Raw genomic sequence first — 12374 nt, forward strand, 5'->3', positions numbered from 1 at the left:
CGGACCCCCCTTGACCTGCTGAGTTTCTCCCGGACCCCCCTTGACCTGCTGAGTTTCTCCCGGACCCCCCTTGACCTGCTGAGTTTCTCCCGGACCCCCCTTGACCTGCTGAGTTTCTCCCGGACCCCCCTTGACCTGCTGAGTTTCTCCCGGACCCCCCTTGACCTGCTGAGTTTCTCCCGGACCCCCCTTGACCTGCTGAGTTTCTCCCGGACCCCCTTTTCTTTCCGTGCCGGTGTCCCAGGACCTTTCCAGGGCAGTCTCCGCGCTCAGGACCACGCTGGGATCCCGGTCAGCGGTGGAGGAGCAGGTGAGCGCGGCTAATCCCGATCCAGCCCACGCCACTCCCGAGATTGGCGGGGGGTTTCACCCTACCTGCCCGACCAGCCTCGCTCTCCACGTGTACTCCGGGCACCTGCCGCTGGTCCGGTGGGAAGGCGCAGGGCGGCTGGCGGCCGGCGCCCCCATCGCCCGGCGGGGAGCCCCAATCTTCCCTCCGGCATCCCAACTCCATCTGCAGCTCCAAGAAACGCTGTGCCACTGGGGTTCCAGGCGCTGGGAAGCGGCCTTGGCTTCCCCTGACACTGGCCAGGCCGCGCTGCGGTGGGGGGGTGGGCGGGGGGACACGACAGCGTGTTTATAAAACCACCCACCACTACTTTTCAAGGACCAGGATTTTTCTCTCTCTCTCTCACCCTGGGACACAGCGGTTACTGTGCATGCGCTATACTGGCGCGGCGGCCAGCAGGCCACCTCTAATACATTTTTGATATGATCTTGCGGGCCAAATATAATTATATCGCGGGCCAAATTTGGCCCGCGGGCCAGAGTTTGAGATGCGTGCATTAGACTGTTCAGGCAGTGAGCTGTCACAGGCTGGCATAATGGGCATTGGAGATGGAAATCAAGCTTGGTTCTCTACCAATTTTTCTCTGTGACTGCAGATTGAAACCCCTATTTGTGAGGTGATGTTCTCCCAAAGCAGTTCAGCAAACTGTAGAATGGTATCAATTTTCCCAAGTTATAGTGGAGAAAATCTGACAAGGCCTCCGATTCACCCAAGAATATGCGATGTTCTTATTTGAAATACCAATGAGCATCATGTCCCTACTCACTGCTCATTCACAAGGAGAACAGTTACTGTCTGCAGACACTGTGATTGAAGTAAAAACATGATGCTGGAGAAACTCAACAGGTCAAACAGTGGACTTTATACAGCAAAGATAAAAATACAGAACCAACATTTCGGGCTTGAGCCCTTCATCAAGGTGTGACACAATATAGGCAGGCGCCCAAACTAAGCTTGCTCATACCTCGTTAGAGGGCTCAAGTCCAAAATGTTAGTTATGCATCTTTGGTACATAAAGTACTGGTGCTCTGTTTGACCAGCTGAATTTCTCCAGCATTGTGTTTTTATACTTACTGACTCACTCTAACTTGTACAACTTGCCCATCACTTCCACTACACCCCATCGCCCTTCCCTCTTTCCCTCAGCAGGGATAAGATTAAAGCCATTCCTGGTGTTCAGCTTTCTGGCAGTGGCCCCCAAATGGATTCTTTCTCCACTCACTCTCCCCAGCTCCATCATGCCAACAATTGATCAGGATCACAGAAGTGTCCTTCTTACCGTTTATAAGAAGTGTTAAACTTCTCAATGTCTTCATCCCACAACTTTCAAAGGCATAAGATCTGAAAGACATCTAATTCTCTCACTGAAGGCTGCTGCCATTTGGCCAATTAAGCCTATGCTAGCTCTCAGAGCAGCCTGTATATCCCACTCCCCTTCAGTACTGCCCCTGCGAGGTGAGGCAGAGTAGATGGAGGATGTCAATGGCATCAGTTTGCACCATCTCTCTGCTGGCTCCGCCGTTCAGCCTCGTCTGGTAACAGGTTCTAAAGAGGTGTCTGTTCTGAGGGAGGGGATGCACAATCAAAAGATTGAAACAAATCACAGAATTCCAATGCAGGTCGAGTTACAGCTTTGAAAATGAAACACACAGCAACCCTGTATAAGGAGTTTGTACGCTGTCCCGTGTCTGCGTGGGGTGCTTCCAGGGGCTCCGGCTTCCTCCCACCCTTCAAAACATTCCGGGGGTTGTAGGTCAATTGGGCATAATTGTACATACCCTCACTCCCTAAAACCCTATGAAGGAGAAAAAGATTCTGGTCAAATAACCTTCCTTCCACATTACACAACGACCAGAATGTACCAGTAATGGGAGATACTTTAATGAACCATCTGTGATTTTCATAATGTATAAAATAATGTTGCTCAGTAAAAATAACTTCTCAGCCTTTACTCTGTTTCTTTTCCCGTTGTCTCTTGGCTCTGTCCATCTGTTTAAACTTCAGTTTGCGTGGGTCTAGTCCGTATGCCTTCAGCCTTCTGCCACTGAACACTCGACCACCCAGCTTCACTCCTGATTTCAGCAGCATGGTCTTCTTTCTCGATTTCTTCTTCCCAGTGGGATGCTGCAACCTCTTCCCTGTCACAGCTGGAGGAGGAGTTGACGTGACCCGTTTGTTGCTGCCCCCCATTTCCTGCATCGCCACCACACTCGTGCCACCGCTCTGTTTGCGAAGCAGGATATCTTCATCTACTTCAATATTCGATCCACCCATCTCTGCCTTTAACGTCACCGCTAGTGAGCCTTGGGCAGCACTCCCCTCGCCGGTTCCTGCCCCTTCCAGAAGTCTGGCCTTTCTCCGTTTATCCCTTTGCTTCTTTCCGAGCTTGGTTCTGGGAGCTGCCACATTATTTTGGGATTCCTCTTCCCTGCAGAGAAAAACCATTTGTAAGCCATAATTCAGGTTATTAACAGAAGAGCTGATCATCTCAGTGGGGCGAAGCTCTGCACTGTGCCCAGGGAGAGAATGGGGAAGTCAGCAGAAGTAACAATAGGGCATAAAGCAAAGTGAGAAGCCCACGGGTACCTCAATCCAACTCCAAAGCTGGGATGGAGACAGAAATGGAGGAGGAGCTTCGATGTGGTAGGTCAAGCTCTGGAAGTTAAAACTAAGGTACATTGTAAAGGAAGAATCAAGTTTGAGGCAGTATCTGGATTCTGTGCCCTTAATGGTGCTAATGTGCCCATAAAATGATATTTTTTTTAAAAGTGTGGGGGGAGGGGGGAAATGCTCATAGGTTGGTCAGCAGGGAGGTGAGCCAGAACTACAAAATGTATATTGTGTTTCAATCTTTATGTTAAGAATTTGATTATTCAATCGATACATAAATAATAAGTCAGATGGACAACCCCAAACAACCTTAGAATTTTTTACTTTGGGAATAGAGATTAAAAAGCTCTGTTGACCGTATACTACAGATGTCAACCATGCATCTTGCTTCAAGAATGCAGCTTTCAGATTTGTATTTTATGTTCTAGCTCCTGACCAGTCACATTTAGATTGCAGCTGCAACTTTAAGGTGAAAGGAGTGGTAATTCTGGTGTACATTATTTTGCTATTTTAGTTATAGAACGAAGGGAATAATGGTGAAAGTTATAAATTGAATTGTACAATTCTTAATGAGGCTTGAATTTTGTTTGTGGTTTACGCTCTATTTGTTGAAGATATAGATTTCGTTGTAGATGTGTTTTTATTATTTGGATATCTGAATTTTAACGTAATGATTGGGGATATTTAAATATGGTATTGGAGCTTTTATTGGATAACTATTCAAGAGTAAAAGGGAAAAATGGTGGAAGAGTACTAAAATTGAATTGTACAATGCTTAATGAGGTTTGAATTTTGTTTTAAGATGGTGGTTTATGTGACTAATATGATGATAGATGTGAAGTTAGTTGATACTTGGTGAAGGTTTATCTCTATAGAGAAAGTTTTTTTTTCGTCTTTTTTTCATGCTACAATTTTTTTTAAGAATTGATTATTGTTTAAGAATTTTTGATAGATAATGTTACTAACTTTACTAATTTTTTATATTAAGTTTGAGTTAAATATATGTTTCATCTTAACTCCGTTTGTTAAATATATGCATTTAAGTTTGATTTAAATATGTTTTTTAAGTCTGATATCTTAGTATTAATTACTTTTCTTTTTGTTAGTATTTTAATCGGATATGTTTTTGTTTTTTTGTAAGTGGGTTTTTTTCTCACATATATTATTAACTTTATTAATTCTTCATTCTTTATTTTGGGAGGGGAAAGGGGGGTTGGACTAATTTGAGTTGGGTTATGAATGTGTAATAATTATTGGGGGGGTATAGTTTATTTAGATTACTGATATTGTATTGTAATTTTATTATTTTATTCTTAATTTTTTTTAATGTAATCCTATATGTTATTCACGTTATAAAATCTTAAAGTTTAAAAAAAGATTGCAGCTGCACACTAGAACTCACTGGCCAATGATGTGTCTGGGGTAATTAGAGGGAAATCCCCAGCAGGCTACAACCACAGACTGCAATGAAGTCACGGGGAAAATGCAGATAATTTGTTGGCACCATCAGTTTAGATGCAATTTATTATAGATGTTGAAAGCTATTTTTAAATAAACGAAAGTTCCAAATTTTGTCCAATAAAAACCAAGAAAATTAAATACACAGGATACGCTGTATTAACCAAAAAAGTGGTTGCCCCATTACAGGAAGGTTGTGGAGGCTTTGCAGAAGAGATTTACTGGGATTCTGCCAGGATTAGAGGGTATGAGCTATGTGGAGAGGTCAGACAAACTTGGATTGCTTCCTCTGGGAAGACCTGACAGAAGCTGATCAAATTATGTGAAGCATTGAAAGAGTTGACAGAAATTATCTGAGGGTACAAATGTCACAAACTTGAGCATGTTCATTTCATGTGGGGGGGGGGTGGGGGGGTGGGGTGAGAAGTTTAAAGGAGATATGCAGAGGCAGTATGGTTAGCATGACATTGTTACAGCGCTAGCAATCCAGGTTCGAACCTCGTACTGTGCATAAGGAGTTTGTACGCTGTCCCGTGTCTGCGTGGGGTGCTTCCAGGGGCTCCGGCTTCTTCCCACCCTTCAAAACATTCCGGGGTTGTAGGTCAATTGGGCATAATTGTTACCGTGGTGTACATCTAAATTTAATTTTTATTTTATGCAGAGTGTGGGACACGCTGCCAGGAGTGGTGGTGGAAGCAGATATGATAGAAGAATTTAAGCAGCTTTTCAATAGACATGCAAATATGCAGGGAATGGAATGATATCTATCATATGCAAGCAGCAGAGTTTTAGGTTCAGCACAGTCACACGGGCCGAAGGGCCTGTTCCTTGGCTGTTCTATATTCTAAAGCTGAAAGCAAAACTCAAACTGGGTATCAGGCATAACTGTGTTTTCTCTTCAGTACTGTAAATACTACAGGACCATCTAGTCATTGTGATAAACACACAGAGACTACCACTTCCTTTCTCTAATTGAGTTCCTGTCATTTGTTGACGGTATTTTACACAGCTGACAAATGACACTTACTGCAGTGCAAAAGTCTTAAAGATCTGATGTTTTTTCCAAGCATTCTGTGATTTCTTCTTGTAAAGTTTTAGGTCCTGAAGCTCTTCTTTCTCAGTTCTGAGAAAATAGAAAATTGTACTGTTGTTGGGTTGGCACTAGTGTGCTGGACATGCAGATATTTCTAGTTTATGGCATGGAAACAGGCCATCTCGGCCTTCAAGTCCACACCAGTTCACTCAAACAACTCTGCTAGATCTCCCCACCTATTCTCCGTCCATAACCCTCCAACTTCCTCCTATCCATGTATATATCCAGCCTCCCCTTTTGTTCAGTTGTACTTATTCTCATTAAATTTATAGACCCAACAAAGTTAAGAGTACGTTATTACATTTTATGAGGTGAAGATGTATCAAGACAAAGATCAACTAAGTTAGCAAAGTCCAAGAATCTTCCTACTTTGCTCTCTCCATATTCAAAATCCTAAGTACAGTAATAAAAAAATTACATCTGGAAAATTCCAATGAGGTGAAGGAAAAGAAACAGGAATGATACAAGCCTAACCTCTGCCAAATACCAGTACACAATATTTCTACTAATTCCAGCTGATGAGTATTCATCTCAAAATCTCCAATATAAAAATCACCTCCAGAAAGATAAGTGCTGATCTCACTGACCTGAACTGACAGGTTTTCTTTAGCGAACACCAGGCATTCAATTCTTTATCATCTGCTGCCAAAATCTGAAAATGAAGAGACAAAGGTGACGAGGTGGGCATTTGGGCATCTATTCCAGAAGTACATCCACTGGTGTTCATGCAACCTGGCTCAAAGAAAGCTTAAAAAGAAGAAAATGTATATTTCTAAATCAATCACCCTAAAATTGGGCTTTTGCACACAAATAATTCACTTTAATAAATATCCTTGTTTTACGCTGACATTGAATGAAGATTTGAACTGAGGTTGTTACCAGCACCTAGCCACCACCCCTTTGGTGTTTGTACGCATCAGTTACACACACTTGTACATTCCACAGGATCCTTGTGAAGACAAAACAGGAGATACTGAGGCAATGAGAATGACAATGAATGTGCTTTTGTCATACACATTGTACAATGTACATATGTCTGAAGTGCTGGTCAGAAGACGATTTGAAGGGATGGGGAAGGATTTACCACAGGAGTTCAGTAGGATAGCTGAAAAAACAGCTGACATTGGAAAGCTGAAGAAGATGCAGAGTCCACAAATTCTTGCTTTTGAGGCTCTTTCCCATGAAACAGAGTTTTCCCCCCTTCTTTATTATCTCTAAAAACCCTCTGCTCAACAGCAATCTTGTGCCTGTGCCGAGCTGACAACCTGTAGCTCTCTGCACAATGTACATATCTGTAGGTCATTGCCCCTGAAGCTCAATGTCTCTGACCAGCTGAAGAGCTATGGTTTGACAGGACAAACATACCTCCTCTGTACTCAGCCCAAAGTCGTTAGGTATCACGCGTCTGTATTTGAACCTGCAGGGCAAGTCATCGATGATATCTTCGTAATCCAGCTGGTAATACTCATCCAAGTACTGCTCAAAGGTCCTGTCCTCTGCGATAAAAGGCAATTTGGACCAAAGTCAAAAGCATTAAAAGAGATAAAGGATAAATGCCACATCAACAAATTTACAATCAAAATGAACAGTGAAAGTGCACACATAACTGCTTCAGTGGAACAGACTATGCAAATCAAAGTCAAATACAGTAGAAGTAGTCCAAAAACCCGGATGCCAGAAATCCGGCCCATTCGAGATCTGGACTTTCCGAAAGCTCTCAAAACTTTTAAAAATATTTTTATTGAGTTTAACATATAAACCTACATACAAAGTCTTCTAATATAACAAACAACAGGCCATATCATATACATTTCACAAATTAAATTAAAAAATTAAAAACCTATTCATCATTGTTTTTTGAACAATATTTCTTTAAAATATCAAATTCTCTTTCTTTGGCTTGGCTTCGCGGTAATTAACCGTTTCTCTCTTTACCATAACATGATCCGGTATAGTACTGGGTAGAAAAATCAATAAAACTAAATTAAATAATCCCTTTATCTAAACAAAGGGTATATTCTGTCTTAATTAATGAATTGATCCAAAACAACCAGATTTAAACCCATGTTTAACCAGTTCATCGAAAAAAAAACAAAAAAATAGCTAAAATTAATTGAACTCTTTCCTCTAATCAAAGTCAACTCAAGTCTCCAAAGCAACCAACCAAACTTCTTAAATGTTGTGGGTTTCTCTGTGTGTGTGTGTGTGTGTGTGTGTGTGTGTGTGTGTGTGTAAGTGCCGCAAATACACAGAGGCAACAAGTGGCCATGCTTAACACAGGTCGTCTGATCACAAAGAAAATCATTTGTACATTGAATTCTTCTTTTACAGTGTTCATTTTAAACATAATTTCAACATTACAACACACCTTTTTTTTAAGTAGTGAAAACAACTTATGTATGTATTTTTGTCGTGTTGACTTTATTTTTCTTTAAATCCCCTCGTTTTGATAATTGAAGCGTGCTGTATTTGCTAATGAATAAACTATCAAAATTTACATGTTTATCTCTTCTTTATTCCTCCTTAAATTTGAATTTTAAAAGTACTGCCCAAGAATCTGGAAAATCCAGGCCGACCCAGTCCCCGAGCAGTCCGGATTTTAGGACTTTGACTGTCCAATCCAAATGAAGCACCTTACTCTTTACGGTGCTGTTGCTTCTTCCCTCGATAGTAATTCCCTTCTCCCCATCTTGCTATCTCTTTTTCTGGCTTCCAGCCACTCTTTAAAAGCCCCAAAGCACACTCACCAATCCAGAAAAAAAAGGAAACATGTACCATTTTGGAACATAAAAAAGATGCATTGATATTAAACCAGAGAAAGGCAAGAGGATATACGCACAACTACAACACATCACAATCCTGCTCTCACTACCACAAACACACTAAACTCTGATACCATCTCATTGATGCAGGACAAGCAGGTTTCCTGGACTATCAAACATTCTCTTATTCACACTCCATATTCTTTATTTATTTTGCAGTCGAATAAACTCACCCAGTGAGTTAAAGGATACATGGTGATATTCTGGCAAGTTAAAAGAGTGTGGGAAGTGGGAATATTACAACTGGCAAAACATCGGCATTTTTGAACAGTGGGAATAGTGAATTCCCTTTGTCCCACCCTTTCTGCAACAAAGCTAACCAGTTTTCTCTCAGTTCTGGTGCAGGGTCTTCAACCCAAAATAATTTGGTTTCTCTTCTGCAGATGCTGCCTGACCTGCCAAGAGTTTTCTGCTTTCGACATGAGCATGCTTGTGTTGGAGAATCGGCATACATCCGAGCACTGAGGAGGGATGTTGTCTCGTCTGTTCAAATTTGCAAATCAACAGAAAGGAAGCCTTTGTTTGAACTTTTTGCTGGTATTTTCCACTTCATGTGAAGAACTGGAGAACAGAGGGATTAATGAATCCCGTAGATCAGAGTTTGACTGCCAAGAAACAGGCATCTCAGCCCACCTCCTCCATGCCCATCACAATGCCAATATATTCAGACCGGGCAACATCCTGGTAACTAATGTTACCACATTCATCCAGTCGTGTGGAGAGTGCTGCCAATGTTTTGCACAGCTGAAACGTAACATCCCAACTCTCTTACTCAATGAAGACAAGTGTGCAGAATGCCTTCTTCACTTCCCTATCCACCCACAGCTCTGTTTTTGGGGAGATGTGAACTTGCATCATGCCCTTGAGCTCCCTGCATTTAATGCATATCCTGTGGGTATCTGGTGTCCTGAAATGGTTATCTTTCAAGCAGTTCACGGACAGAGACAGCACAGCCAAATGCTGGAGTAATGTTCCCTGTGTAGGTGGATGCTGGGCCTTCCAATACCACGCCAAGCTCCCCACACAGAACATCCTGGAAATATCTCATTCAGTCTCATAATCTGGGTGCAACTTCTCCACAGACACTAGTTCAGTTTAAACAGTAAAAAAAAATGCGCTTTAACCAAGGAGAGATCAAACGTGTGTGTAAAGGGACACAAGAGGCTTACTTGGATCAAAAGCTGGCTTCAACTTGCAAACTGCTTCTGCAAATTTTGATTTGCGCCTTTTCTTGCCCATGAATGGAATATCTAATTTCTTTTTCTTCTTGGAGACCACCTGCTGACTGGGATCGTAATCGGCATCCATCTGTTAAAGAAGAAACAGGTCAGTCTGTGCTCTGATCACAGTGCAGAGCCTTAGCTCTACAGTAGTGCATCCCCATAACGCTCCAATGGCCTGGATCGATAGCCAATACATTCACAATTAATGGCTGCAGAATTATACCTCATCCAGGAGCAGAATCAAACTGTGGACAACACAGTTAGCGTAGCCGTTAACGAAACCCTGTTACAATGCCAAATCCCACACAGTAGTAAGGACTTCGTACGTTCTCCCCGAGTCTGCATGAGTTTCATCGGGTGCTCCAATTTCCTCCCACCCTTTGTAATGTACTGGGGGTTGTAGGTTAATTGGGCAGTGCGGGCTCATGGACCGGAAGGGCCTGTTACCATGCAGTATGCCTAAATTTATTTAATAAAAATTAATTTAATTATTCAAGGGTGAATCAAATTAAATCAAGAGCACAGCATCATGGTGAACAGTGTCAAACTGAGCATGGAATGAGCCTAGTACCAGCCAGTCAGGGAGGTGCCTGGTCTGTGTGACACCATCACAGGGAAGTGTGCGACTGAGATGTTACCCAAGGGTGGTAGTCAGGCACAAACACCTTCTCCTTGTACACACAGCTCCGGATGCCCATGGATCTCATTCCCAGCCAAGGACGTGAAACTAATCCCCCCTCACACAGTTCATTGGCCAAATGTTGTGACAAGGGATCTCTGAGTAATACCAAGGCTGAAGACAGAGAAATCCCAAGCTCTACACCTTTACATCCATCCCTTTGTAGAAACACCAAGTGCTTCAGCACAAACCGACAAATGATATTACTAATGCCAAAAGTTAACAAAAGGGAAATTCCTCAAAAAAAAAAGCAGAAATTCCTCTGGTGTAAATGGAATTCTGTGGCAACCTTAACTGGAGTCTTGGCTTACCATGAAGTCTGGATCTTCACAGTGTGGCTCACTGTTCTCCTGCTGCCACTGGTCTTCTCCCTCTTCCCCAGTCCAGTCGGCATTATTGCCCGTCCACGTGTCCCAGTTCCACTCATCTAATGCAACAGTAAACAGCTATTTCAATCAGGTTAGGTCACCTGTCAACATAAAAGTTTACTAATGACACATTCTTTGTTTTCATTGCTGAAGATTTGTGGGACTCGCGATACCAGGATAACCACCTGATAATAGGATGGCCAATTCAATCAAGCCCACTTGGACATTTTTATTGAATGACAACATTGTCTGACTGGTTTAATGTATCCTAGATTTTATACCTTAAATGGACGGGAGGGGGGAGGTAGGGAGGGTGGGATGGGAGGAGGTGGGGGGGGGGGGAGAAAATGGCACTGTATATGTGTGAAAAGGAAAAAGTGTGTATCATGGTTAATGTGATTTATGGTGTGAAAAAAAAAAGCAAGCCCACTCGGACATCGTTTAATCGTTAGTACATACTCAAGCGCAATAAGGGCAGGAATCTTTGTTTTTTTTTAATCTGTGGCATCAAACTGCATCTAACGTACATCATTGTCATTCTGAAAATTGCAAAGGGCAATCCTGGAAACATCTAGTGAGCAGGTAGCAGGACATAAAAGGCATGCCATTCCATAACCATCGTACATTACCATCTCCAACTCCTGTTCTCATTTGCTCTATACATCCTGATTGTTATTTGGAGACCTGTATTTAACTCCATTTTGGGGAAGAGGTTGGATTTACCCTTCCAGTTTTGAACCTCCACCCTCAAGGATTCAACACCTTCTGATCCCACGTCCCCTCTCGATGATAAAATCTGAATTCATGTTTTTTTTACCCAGAGCCACATTGTGCCCTCTGCTCGCTTGCCTGTCTTATTGACGGGATGTGCACTCTTTTGTTTCATACTCTGTGTTCATTTAAATACAACACCTTCAGGTCTACGTTCACTACCCTTGCCATATTTGTCTCCAGGTTCCCAAAGTTTACATTTTTATCATTTTTTAAACTTTCTGTTCCGTCTTTGGTTCTGGAAACTTTAATAATCTCTCCTGCACTCTCCTTTCCTTTAAGATTATCCATGTGCAGCCTGGTTATCAACCTCCCTGCCAAGGAAAACTGGTCGTCATCGATTATATCTAGGTTTTAAACTCACATAAATCTCTCCACAGCCTCTTCACCAAAGATTGGAACCAATTCCAATCTTTCCTTACTTTTGATAACTTCCATGCAAATTTCCAAAATAATGACAGCTTTCCTATCCTGTGGCTAGTAATGGATACTGTACGACATCCATGCTTTGGTAATCTGGGTTTTACCTTATAATCAAATTCAGTTGCACACATGAATCCTTCAAGGATTGGCAGATAAGTGTCGTAGTCTCTGATCCTTCACTTACCACTTATTCTCCTTCCACACTTGAATACCCAAGAAGCGCTGCCTCACACCTGTCTAGATTAAATGCCAGTGAACACCATTCCAGTTGCACTTTCCTACACTAACAACGACACATAAAATAAGTGGCTGCAGTGAATTTACATTATCAGTCCAGTTTCGAAAGGAAGATACATTACCATCAAACTCTTCCTCATTCTCAAACTGTGGTTTCTGCCCATCTTCAACTCCATAATAATCCTCATTGAAGAATTTCTGCAGGGCAAGAATAGAAGGGACTACACGGTTACATAGCGGTTACCTCAATGCTGTTACAGCGCCAGTGACCAGGGATCGAATCCTGCGCTGTCTGTAAGGAGCATGTATGTTCTCCGCGTGTTTGTGTGCAGTTTCCCTGG

The 12374-nt window shown here is 42.4% G+C and overlaps 1 protein-coding gene across 2 annotated transcripts in view; it reads right to left on the reverse strand.

Annotated features, from left to right (window-relative positions):
- Positions 1-2208: 2208 nt before the first annotated feature.
- Positions 2209-12374, reverse strand: part of kri1 (KRI1 homolog) — a 34611-nt gene continuing 24445 nt past the window's right edge. The window contains exons 13-19 of one of the 2 annotated variants that reach the window (XM_069927160.1): positions 12156-12231; positions 10546-10661; positions 9502-9640; positions 6876-7006; positions 6098-6162; positions 5445-5540; positions 2209-2777 (exon numbers count right to left, since the gene is read on the reverse strand). In XM_069927160.1, the coding sequence (XP_069783261.1) occupies positions 2291-2777; positions 5445-5540; positions 6098-6162; positions 6876-7006; positions 9502-9640; positions 10546-10661; positions 12156-12231 (1110 nt within the window). In that variant the 3' untranslated portion in view covers positions 2209-2290. The remainder of the gene's footprint in view (positions 2778-5444; positions 5541-6097; positions 6163-6875; positions 7007-9501; positions 9641-10545; positions 10662-12155; positions 12232-12374) is intronic. The other variant, XM_069927161.1, reaches the window with a different exon arrangement.

Source organism: Narcine bancroftii, chromosome 3 (assembly GCF_036971445.1).
Source record: "Narcine bancroftii isolate sNarBan1 chromosome 3, sNarBan1.hap1, whole genome shotgun sequence".
Taxonomy (NCBI): domain Eukaryota; kingdom Metazoa; phylum Chordata; class Chondrichthyes; order Torpediniformes; family Narcinidae; genus Narcine; species Narcine bancroftii.